The 12,256-nt window shown below is 39.9% G+C and overlaps 2 protein-coding genes across 2 annotated transcripts in view; both read left to right on the top strand.

Moving 5' to 3' along the window:
• Positions 1–440: 440 nt before the first annotated feature.
• creg2 (cellular repressor of E1A-stimulated genes 2) lies at positions 441–5,407 on the top strand. The gene is made up of 4 exons (XM_038289700.1): positions 441–940; positions 2,617–2,786; positions 4,760–4,873; positions 4,955–5,407. Exons 1-4 carry the CDS (start codon positions 533–535, stop codon positions 5,094–5,096), a joined length of 834 nt encoding a protein of 277 aa, XP_038145628.1. The 5' UTR covers positions 441–532; the 3' UTR covers positions 5,097–5,407.
• A 5,477-nt stretch (positions 5,408–10,884) lies between these two features.
• mgat4a (alpha-1,3-mannosyl-glycoprotein 4-beta-N-acetylglucosaminyltransferase A) overlaps positions 10,885–12,256 on the top strand; it is a 53,477-nt gene continuing 52,105 nt past the window's right edge. The window contains exon 1 of the mRNA XM_038289697.1: positions 10,885–11,511. Coding sequence (XP_038145625.1) covers positions 11,418–11,511 — 94 coding nt within the window. The 5' untranslated portion in view covers positions 10,885–11,417. The remainder of the gene's footprint in view (positions 11,512–12,256) is intronic.

Genomic DNA, 12,256 nt, shown 5'->3' with positions numbered 1-12,256 from the left:
AACTTGGTCTCCGTGTTTGCGCCTCCAGGCAGAACAGCGGTGGAAAGTTATCCCATTTTGTAGGTTTTTCCCTCGGCGATCATGTGATGCGCTGTTACAGCCCACAATACAGCAACGGTTTACCATGGTTGAAATCAAGTTACGGTGAAATTAAACGAAATAAAACACGGCTGAGAGGGAGAACACAGGCAATAGTCTAAGGAAGCCGTAAAGTGCGCCGTCAACATGGTCACGACGACCAAGCCCTATTGCGAGGGAACGCAAAAGGTTTTGCGAGGGAACGCAAAAGTTTTTGCGAGGGAACGCAAAAGTATTGCGAGGTAACGCAAAAGTATTGCGAGGGAACGCAAAAGTATTGCGAGGGAACGCAAAAGAAAAAAAAATCCCCATGTCCCCTAGGGGGCTCCGTACGTAACAAACCACCAGAGGTCGCTGCAGAAAGCTGCCCCATGCCATGTTTTGAAACAGCCCACACGTGAGTTAGTAAACAACACCAGAGTGAATGTGAACGGACGGCCATCCTTCCTGCTCCATGGGGCCCCGTTACTTTCCTCTGGCCCTGTGTGCCAGCCTTTTGTGTCTGTGCCAGAGCTACACGCTCAGGAGCACCGTCTCCTGGGTGGTCTCTTCCAACGACGTGGACGTGGCGGACACTGACCTGTCCGAAGAAGCTGCCCCGGCTCTGCTAGTGGAAGGCGCCGGTCTGTGGAAGGCTAACGTCCTCGGAGACCGCCTGGAGACGCCTGGACTCGGGAAGCAGGTGGAGTCCGAAAGCCCAGAGGCGGCGGAGCTGTCCTCTCGGTTGTTCTCATATCCCGTAGGGAAGGTGAAGAAGTCCAGCAGCACCCCTCCTCCACACCAGGAGACCGCCAGGACCGCCAGATACATCGCCCACTACAGCGACTGGGGTCACCTGGCCACCATTTCCACTCAAGACAAGGTAACGGCCCGTGGACTGGTCCTGCTTCTGGGTAGACTTTAATAAACTAAGCAACAAGGCTGGAATGTTGCTTCTAGTAAAGAGAGAAAAAAGACAAACCCAACAGACCCAATTCACACTTTGAATAGTAGAATCAAGTGATAATCTTAGAAGCTATGATGCATTAACTATATTTAGCGCTTCATAATGTGTTATGTAGCAGATTATTCAAGGTCACCATGTTTGGCAAGAAAAACTACAACTACGGAAGCCCATGGGGTTGCAAAACAGCAGGGAAGTAATTTTACATAAAATATTTAGTTCGCTCTGTGAAAGAAAGACACTTAAAGAAAATGCCTAATTAAAAACGTCAATTAGATTTCCTTGGACCTGGTAAAGAAATGTTGACATTGTCAGAAATTGTATTTTTCTTTTTAAGTACACATTCATGTTTGTGTTTCTGTTTTGGGTCACTGTATGTTGCAATTTGCTGCTTTTTTTTGTCTTCTTATATCTCTCTAACTACTATACTGAACTGTTGCTTGTCTAGAATTAGAGCTACCTGAGGAGAAAACCTCCATTGTTACTTTAGAACACACCCAGATTATAATTCTGTCTGCTAAACAGCCATCTTACAATTTATGATAATAAAAAAGTACTTCCAATATACCAACACCTCTCCTCACAATGACCTTGGTGTTATTTTCTGCTTCCTGTCAAATCTATGTATAAATAGAGTCCATTCACTCCATCTATGTAGTGCTGCTTCACATTATTTTAATCAAATAAAGATAGACTGTTTAAAAACATTCTAAGGGATCCCAAGAAACTGTGTTTAGTCTTTGACTTTGCAGCATTCTCTCCTCCTGAGCTTGCATATTGCAACAGTGGAAAGGAAAGCTCACCTTTAACGGGAAGAAACCTTCAACAGAGCCTGACTCAGTCGGAACAGCCTTCTGCTCCCACTGACCGGGGGTTTGAATCATCCTCCTATTATGGTCAGTAAAACAACTGGACTTCAGTTCTTATAGTTTTTTTTAATTCTTTCTTTAAAACTTCCTCTGGCTAGAGATTGTGAGGGAGAAGTTCCGTGCTTTAAGCTGTTGGAGAAGAGCCAATCTGCATGTTTAATGCTTGTAGTTTTCCTGGGACATTGAGGCTAAATCCAGGGAGCTGACAATGGTATCTGAACAGAAAGGTTTCATAAAGATGAAACTGGAGGAGCTGTCATAGATGTTGTAATATTCATACCGGGGCCCACTCCAGTATGGAATGTGGCAGCCCTGCCACAGAAGTAAAGAATATAAAAGGAGGAAGAAAAGGGCCAAAACAATAACTCTCACCCCATTTCTCTCTCTAATATCTGTAGAGGTGGAGAATGTTTTTGGAGTATAATCCACGCTAAATCTCATAAATTCTCAAATCAACCGCAACTTCGAAGTCTGCCATTATTAGTCCTATGTTGGTTTGTATGCCCAAACATGCAAGCCTGTTAGGTGGACATCTGTTTCCACATGGAGCGGGAAATAGGAAAGGTGTGAACTTATTTGATTGGGCATCAGGCTTGCCTAACAAAGCACCAAAGGGCATCCTCTTATTTCTTAAAATCTACATTATTAACATGATGTATTTGAGTATACATTAAAATATTATATTGATGCTTCTTGCGTCATCTGTTCTTATTTTTCCCCACACAGATCAGAGGTATTCCCTTTGGAAACATCTTCTCTGTCAGTGATGGACCACTGGACAACAGCACTGGAGTCATCTATTTCTATGTGACTCCAATGGATAACACTGTGACAGATCTGAAAAGCAACCCGTATGCCTCTCTCACATTCTCGGAGGCCGAGGGGGACTTCTGCAGGCAAGTCTTAGCTTACTGGAAAAATATATACAGTACAGAGCAAAAGTTAGGACACATCTTCTCATTCAAAGAGTTTTCTTTATTTTCATGACTATGAATATTGAAGATTTACACTGAAGGCATCAAAACTATGAATCAAAACATGTGGAATTATATACTTAACAAAAAAGTGTGAAACAACTGAAAATACGTCTTATATTCTAGGTTCTTCAAAGCAGCCAGCTTTTGCTTTGATTACTGCTTCGCACACTCTCGGCATTCTCTTGATGAACTTCAAGAGGTAGTCACCTGAAATGGTCTTCCAACAGTCTTAAAGGAGTACCCAGAGATGCTTAGCACTTGTTGGCCCTTTTGCCTTCACTCTGCGGTCCAGCTCGCCCCAAACCATCTTGATTGGATTCAGGTCCAGTGATTGTGGAGGCCAGGTCATCTGGCGCAGCACCCTATCACTCTCCTTCTTGGTCAAATAGGTTCATTGTCCTGTTGAAAAATAGATAATGGTCCAACCTAGCGCAAACCGGATGGAGTAGGATGCCACTGCAAGATGCTGGTTCAGTATGCCTTCAATTTTGAATAAAGCCCCAACAGTTTCACCAGCAGAGCACCCCCACACCATCACACCTCATCCTCCATGCTTCACAGTGGGAATGTAGAGTCCATCCGTTCACCTTTTCTGCGTCGCACAAAAACACACAAAAGCACAGATTTCCACAGGTCTAATGTCCATTCCTAACCTCAGCTGCTGTTAACCTGCGATTTCTGAGGCTGGTGATGCGGATGAACTTATCCTCTGCAGCAGAGGTGATTCTTGGTCTTCCTTTCCTGGGGCGGTCCTCATGTCAGCCAGTTTCTTTGTAGCGCTTGATGGTTTTTGCGACAGCACTTGAGGACACTTTCAAAGTTTTGACAATTTTTCGGACTGACTGACCTTCACTTCTTAAAATAATGATAGCCACTTGTTTTTCTTTACTTAGCTGCTTTTTTTCTTGCCATAATCCAAATTCTAACAGTCTATTCGGTAGGTCTATCAGCTGTCTATCCACCTGACTTCTGCACAACACAACTGATGGTCCCAACCCCATTTATAAGGCAATAAATCCCACGCATTAAACCTGACAGGGGACACCTGTGAAGTGAAACCATTTCAGGTGACTACCTCTTGAAGCTCATCAAGAGAATGCCAAGAGTGTGCGAAGTAGTAATCAAAGCAAAAGGTGGCTGCTTTGAAGAACCTAGAATGTAAGACATATTTTCAGTTAAGTATGTAATTTCACATTTGTTAAATCATAGTTTTGATGCCTTCAGTGTGAATCTACAATTTTCATAATCATAAAAATAAAGAAACCTGTTTGAATGAGTAGGTGGGTCCAAACTTTTTGTCTGTGCTGTATATATGTATCATGATTATTTATGTGATGAAATGGCACCACAAAGGTTTCCTGTCTGATAATTTGACTGAATGCATATGAGGTATACATGAAACAAAGATTAAAAGTTGAGAGTCATCCCTTAATACAACCTTATTTTTGTTTCAGGCAACATGTCATCATCAGCAGCAGAATAAGCCACAAAATAGTTTATGTTAATATCGCTCTACAAGTGCATTTTTGCATTGAATTAGTAGTTACCAGTTTTAGTCAATAGGGGGCAGAATTTCAACAGGATTAAAGACAGGTCATTTTAAAGAAGAACCCAAAATCTTATCCTTTATGCATTCAATTGTAGGTGTGTGTGTGTGTGTGTCTGTGTGTATATGTATATATATATATATATATATATATATATATATATATAGTCACACATAAAAACATAGTCACACATAAAAACATAGTCACACATAAAAACACAGTTCTAAATCTTGTTTTAATAAAAAAAAATGCAATGAAACTATATGTGGTCATTATAATTAAGGCATTAAAAAGTCATTTTTATGCTGAAAAATATATATCTGTCATATTCTGCTGCATTTTAAGGCAAATGGTGTATGATCCTGAGGACCCCAGATGTGCTCGACTCACCCTGACAGGCAAAATGGTGGAGGTGGCCCCAGAGGAGCTTGCTTTTGCTAAGGAGGCAATGTTCTCAAGGTCCCAGAGCTATAAGCAGCTGTATTGTGCCAACAGTACATTTGATAAGCATAGGCTCACTTGTTGCTTTGTTTTAAACAGACATCCCGTCATGGCAAAGTGGCCGGTGGGACACAAGTGGTTCTTCATGAAGATGGATTTGATTCAGGTCTGGCTGCAGGACTGGATTGGGGGGGTATCAATCATCCCACTGGAGGACTACTTCAAAGCTTCGCCCTTCTGAGATCCCACCTCGCCTTACTTCACAGCAAAATGCATATCAGTTCTGCTGTGTGAGCTACAGTTATCACTTGGCACTGTCTGATAGCCAAGCAGGGGACTGCTGAGACTATGATTACAGTGTGAACTTTATGCATTTCTTTTCAGACTTCTGCTGCTGCAATAGGTAAATAATGGCCACATGTTTGCTCTAAATTATTGGATTCAAAAGCTTCATATGTGAATGTATGTATAGTGTTATGTACATGTATTCAAGTATTTCATGGGTTTGGTCTTTCAAACTTCTTTTTAAAATAAAGTAAAATATCCCATTAAGTCATTATTAATCTTGATTTTAACCATGGAGGTTGATTAAAAACTATTTTATATTTACATTAACTTTCCAATAAATTGATCAAATTGATATTTTTAATTTGAAACATTCACACCTAAAATTCAGTTTGAAATGGAGGACGAATCCTGCCATAATTAAAAATGCATACAGAAATAAATAAATGCTCCAAAAATAGCATACAAGTATACAATTAATTGCACCCCAAAAATACAATAAACAAATGTAGGTAAAAATTGAATTATACAGTGAGACATAAATGTATCTCTTTTAATTAGCTTTCTTTGTTTTTTTTCTCCTTTGTAATAATTGCCTTATTTATCGTCCATTATATTTTTCAACTTTATTTATTTATTACCTATTTCTTTAAACATTTATTTATGTGCATGTTATATTTCAATATAATATATATATAATATTAAAAAACAGTTACTAAACCTAATTTGCATAATGAGGCAGAAATTTAAATATGACAGGTAGAGATAAACAGCGTTAAAGAAATAAATAGGGTAAAAAAAAAATACAAAGGAAGAATAAACCAGATAAAAATATAACATGCACATAAATACTTTCAGAAATTAGTAATAAATAAACAAAGCTGAAGAATATAATGGACAATAAATAAATAAGGGAAGCTAATTAAACCTTCCTACATTTATTTGTTTATTGTATTAATTGTGTGCGTATTTATTTTTGGAGCATTTATTTATTTATGTATTTAATTTTAATTATGGCAGGATTGGTCCACCACAGTTTGAACAGTTGGGGCTTTATTTTGAAACTTCCCACCGGAAGACGTCCTGTAAAACGTCAGTCGTGACAGGTGGTCCCGTTAGTTACCAGAAACACGATACGCCTGGGCTTCTTATAAAGTGTAAAAAATAACAGGATTTCCGTTCGTTTCCGTGTTTATGTTGACAGAAATGGAAGGCGTAGAACGAGCAGCCAAAGACCAACAAAGAGAAATAAAGCAAGTTCCGTTGTGAAACCTTAGTTTGGTGACTGCAGGTTGACCGACGCTGCCTTAACCAGCCAGAGGAGTTTATTAGCCCACTTTATGTTAGCTTGGTAGCTAACTAGCCAAACTGAACACTACGGTGGGCTGGATCTGTCCTAACCGGTGTTATGCCCAAAAGTGCATGCCTGCCGAAATATGCATCCCCAGTCGCGGGAGCGCGCCTCGCTCTGTTGAACTGCATATCGACGAGGAAAACGGATTAAAATATGTTCAATGGAGCTTAGGTTCTTATATTAACGATATAAAAACGTTTAAAAATACCTCTCGTGGGAAAAAAAACTTGTGGTTATTTCGCAGATTAATTTACAAAAGTACGGATTTTTTTGAACAACATTAAATCCAAAGATTTTGACCATGGTACGGCTGATTTATTTGTTGTGGTCTCTTGCTATTTACACACAACACTAAACCGTGATAGCCGAAGTGAGTTTTGAGTTTGCAAAGCTTTCTCTTAAGTGGAAAATCAAACGCGCACCTACAAAGCACAGCGTTCACAGACCAGTGAGATGCGTTCGCTGCGCGTCATTCAGCTATGGTGCATTCAGGAGCATTGGAACATTTTAAACTTACAAGAATGAGGCATAAAACAGAACTGTATTTTTACTGAACTGTATTGTATTTTTTTTTTGTTTGTTTATGCACATCTGCTAGCTTTTTATTCTAAAAAATCTATAATATTACAGCAGCAATTTATCAAAGTTTTTCAAAATCCTGTTTAAAAGCTCCAAATGGGGCTTCAGATCATATGAAGCAACAATTGCACTGTCATTGTTTTACAGGGCAGTATTTGCATTTGCTGATCCTTGTACTTAATTACTGATGAATATACAGGAATACAGATGTACAAGTGTCAACTCCTCTGAGATAGCAGGGGATGGAATTTTTGGCAAGGACCTGCCAAAAAATGCATCCCCCTTGTTTTTAACTTAAAAATTGTCCCACACACATGAAATTCACACTGGTAGCTCAGCACACATGTGGAAGCAGGTAGAATTTGTCACATCAGCTACAAGTGTATATTTCTGGAAAAAAGCAGGGGATGCAATATTTGGCAAAGACCTGCCAAAAAATGCATCCCCCTTGTTTTTAACCTAAGGACCTGCCAAAAAATGCATCCCCCTTGTTTTTAACTTAAAAATTGTCCCACACACATGAAATTCACACTGGTAGCCCAGCACACATGTGGAAGCAGGAAGAAATTGAAACATCAGCTACAAATCTATATTTCTGGAAAAAAACAGGGGATGCAATTTTTGGCAAGGACCTGCCAAAAAATGCATCCCCCTTGTTTTTAACCTAAGGACCTGCCAAAAAATGCATCCCCCTTGTTTTTAACTTAAAAATTGTCCCACACACATGAAATTCACACTGGTAGCTCAGCACACATGTGGAAGCAGGTAGAAATTGAAACATCAGCTACAAATCTATATTTCTGGAAAAAAGCAGGGGATGCAATTTTTGGCAAGGACCTGCCAAAAAATGCATCCCCCTTGTTTTTAACTTAAAAATTGTGCCACACACATGAAATTCACACTGGTAGCTCATCACACATGTGGAAGCAGGTAGAATTTGTCACATCAGCTACAAATCTATATTTCTGGAAAAAAGCAGGGGATGCAATTTTTGGCAAGGACCTGCCAAAAAATGCATCCCCCTTGTTTTTAACTTAAAGATTGTCACACACACATGAAATTCACACTGGTAGCTCAGCACACATGTGGAAGCAGGTAGAATTTGTCACATCAGCTACAAATCTATATTTCTGGAAAAAAGCAGGGGATGCAATTTTTGGCAAGGACCTGCCAAAAAATGCATCCCCCTTGTTTTTAACTTAAAGATTGTCACACACACATGCAATTCACACTGGTAGCTCAGCACACATGTGGAAGCAGGTAGAAATTGAAACATCAGCTACAAATCTATATTTCTGGAAAAAAGCAGGGGATGCAATTTTTGGCAAAGACCAGCAAAAAATGCATCCCCCTTGTTTTTAACCTAAGGACCTGCCAAAAAATGCATCTCCCTTGTTTTTAACTTAAAGATTGTCCCACACACATGAAATTCACACTGGTAGCTCAGCACACATGTGGAAGCAGGTAGAATTTGTCACATCAGCTACAAGTGTATATTTCTGGATAAAAGCAGGGGATGCAATTTTTGGCAAGGACCTGCCAAAAAATGCATCCCCCTTGTTTTTAACCTAAGGACCTGCCAAAAAATGCATCCCCCTTGTTTTTAACTTAAAGATTGTCCCACACACATGAAATTCACACTGGTAGCTCAGCACACACGTGGAAGCAGGTAGAAATTGAAACATCAGCTACAAATCTATATTTCTGGATAAAAGCAGGGGATGCAATTTTTGGCAAGGACCTGCCAAAAAATGCATCCCCCTTGTTTTTAACCTAAGGACCTGCCAAAAATGGCATCCCCTGCTTTTTTCCAGAAATATAGATTTGTAGCTAATGTTTCAATTTCTACCTGCTTCCACATGTGTGCTGAGCTACCAGTGTGAAATTCATGTGTGTGTGACAATCTTTAAGTTAAAAACAAGGGGGATGCATTTTTTGGCTGGTCCTTTCCAAAAATTGCATCCCCTGCTTTTTTCCAGAAATATAGATTTGTAGCTGATATTTCAATTTCTACCTGCTTCCACGTGTGTGCTGAGCTACCAGTGTGAATTTCATGTGTGTGGGACAATCTTTGGGTTAAAAACAAGGGGGATGCATTTTTTGGCAGGTCCTTGCCAAAAATTGCATCCCCTGCTTTTATCCAGAAATATAGATTTGTAGCTGATGTTTCAATTTCTACCTGCTTCCACATGTGTGCTGAGCTACCAGTGTGAATTTCATGTGTGTGGGACAATCTTTAAGTTAAAAACAAGGGGGATGCATTTTTTGGCTGGTCCTTTCCAAAAATTGCATCCCCTGCTTTTTTCCAGAAATATAGATTTGTAGCTGATATTTCAATTTCTACCTGCTTCCACGTGTGTGCTGAGCTACCAGTGTGAATTTCATGTGTGTGGGACAATCTTTGGGTTAAAAACAAGGGGGATGCATTTTTTGGCAGGTCCTTGCCAAAAATTGCATCCCCTGCTTTTATCCAGAAATATAGATTTGTAGCTGATGTTTCAATTTCTACCTGCTTCCACATGTGTGCTGAGCTACCAGTGTGAATTTCATGTGTGTGGGACAATCTTTAAGTTAAAAACAAGGGGGATGCATTTTTTGGCAGGTCCTTAGGTTAAAAACAAGCGGGATGCATTTTTTGTCAGGTCTTTGCCAAAAATTGCATCCCCTGCTTTTTTCCAGAAATATAGATTTGTAGCTGATGTTTCAATTTCTACCTGCTTCCACATGTGTGCTGAGCTACCAGTGTGAATTTCATGTGTGTGGGACAATGTTTAAGTTAAAAACAAGGGGGATGCATTTTTTGGCAGGTCCTTAGGTTAAAAACAAGGGGGATGCATTTTTTGGCAGGTCTTTACCAAAAATTGCATCCCCTGCTTTTTTCCAGAAATATAGATTTGTAGCTGATGTTTCAATTTCTACCTGCTTCCACATGTGTGCTGAGCTACCAGTGTGAATTTCATGTGTGTGGGACAATCTTTGAGTTAAAAACAAGGGGGATGCATTTTTTGGCAGGTCCTTGCCAAAAATTCCATCCCCTGCTATCTCAGAGGAGTTGACACTTGTACATCTGTATTCCTGTATATTCATCAGTAATTAAGTACAAGGATCAGCAAATGCAAATACTGCCCTGTAAAACAATGACAGTGCAATTGTTGCTTCATATGATCTGAAGCCCCATTTGGAGCTTTTAAACAGGATTTTGAAAAACATTGATAAATTGCTGCTGTAATATTATAGATTTTTTAGAATAAAAAGCTAGCAGATGTGCATAAACAAACAAACAAAAAAAAAAAATACAATACAGTTCAGTAAAAATACAGTTCTGTTTTATGCCTCATTCTTGTAAGTTTAAAATGTTCTAATGCTCCTGAATGCACCATAGCTTTCTGACGCGCAGCGAACGCATCTCACTGGTCTGTGAACGCTGTGCTTTGTAGGTGCGCGTTTGATTTTCCACTTAAGAAAAAGCTTTGCAAACTCAAAACTCACTTCGGCTATCACGGTTTAGTGTTGTGTGTAAATAGCAAGAGACCACAACAAATAAATCAGCCGTACCATGGTCAAAATCTTTGGATTTAATGTTGTTCAAAAAATCCATACTTTTGTAAATTAATCTGCCAAATAACCACAACTTTTTTCCCACGAGAGGTATTTTTAAACGTTTTTATATCATTAATATAAGAACCTAAGCTCCATTGAACATATTTTAATCCGTTTTCCTCGTCGATATGCAGTTCAACAGAGCGAGGCGCGCTCCCGCGACTGGGGATGCATATTTCGGCAGGCATGCACTTTTGGGCATAACACCGGTAATACTTGGTGGCTTGTTGTCATTTCCCAGGAGAGGCAGCAACACGTAGCTCTCTATTGTTAAACCCTCCTTTCTCTGTCGGCGGTTGCAGCGGAATCAACGTGATTTGAGGCGTAGCCTCGCGCTCAGCGTCAGAGAGCCAGCAGCCTATCCCGGAGGATCCGCCGTCAAACACTTGAAATGCTTTCTACTTGGAACTTGTAGCCAGGGCGCCTGTAAATACCAACCGAGGCGATCATGTAAGCTGTCTTCTCGTGATATATCGGATTGGAAAGGTATAAGAAGAGCACATTTCAGCTCATCAAAGAAAAAAACCACCCGTGAAAAACGCATAGAGCCCAAGGTTAGATCCGAGAGCTGGTCTTTCTCTCTCAGCTGAGAAGCGGAGCGTTTCATGGTTTGAAACGTCTGTGCGTCTAAATCCTTCTCAACATCCTGAGGGCAACAAGAGACGGACGGAAGGAGAGGAAGCGGAGGGAGGCAGGCAGCAGGAGCCCCGACAATCAGCCGAGGAGAGGCATCGCTGAAATGAGATGAGGCTCAGAAATGGAACTGTGGCCACTGCGTTAATATTCTTCACATCCTTCCTCAGCCTGTCCTGGTACACAGCATGGCAGAACGGCAAAGGTAGGTTCCATACAGCTTACATCATGGGACGATTCAAAATAAAAAAATAAAATCATACTTGGAGGGCCCCTCCAATAGGACTTCCTGACAGAGCCCAGCAGATACCAAGTTTAGGTTCAATGTGTCTCAGAACAGTAGATAATCATAAGGTTCTAAAGCATTAGGTATTTACTTCCGCTTATTTGGTTTTATTAGCATCTTTTCCCCACATAGGAAAGCACTGATCAGTTTTTTCCTGGCCAGATTTATGAATATCCATAAGGCCCAACTTAAAAGTAAAACATGTGCTGTAGTTGTCTTTCACTGAATGAAGTAGGTTTCATAGGTACGGAAGAGGATTAGGGCCACTGAAAAAATAAAAAAAGTGAAGTGATTTTTAAATGTTATTTCAAAAGTCAGAATTCTGATTTAATCTCAAAATTCTGGATTTAATCTCAAAATTCTGACTTTAATCCATACATTCTGACTTTAATCCCAGAATTCTCTCTTATTTCTGACAATTCTGTGATCTCAGAATTCTGATTTTTTTCCCCTCACAATTCTGACTTTTTTTCCTCACAATTCTGACTTTTTTCTAACAATTCTGACCTTGATCTCAGAATTCTGCCTTCAATCTCAGAATTCTGCCTTTAATCTCACAATTCTGACTTTAATCTTACAATTATGAATTGTTTTTCCTCACAATTCTGACTGTGATCTCAGAATTCTGATTTTCTTTCTCATAATTCTGACTTTTTTTCTTAAA

The sequence above is a fragment of the Cyprinodon tularosa genome, unplaced genomic scaffold (assembly GCF_016077235.1).
Source record: "Cyprinodon tularosa strain WSP-4 unplaced genomic scaffold, ASM1607723v1 ctg270, whole genome shotgun sequence".
Taxonomy (NCBI): Eukaryota; Metazoa; Chordata; class Actinopteri; order Cyprinodontiformes; family Cyprinodontidae; genus Cyprinodon; species Cyprinodon tularosa.
This window is presented reverse-complemented; position numbering and strand designations above follow the sequence as displayed.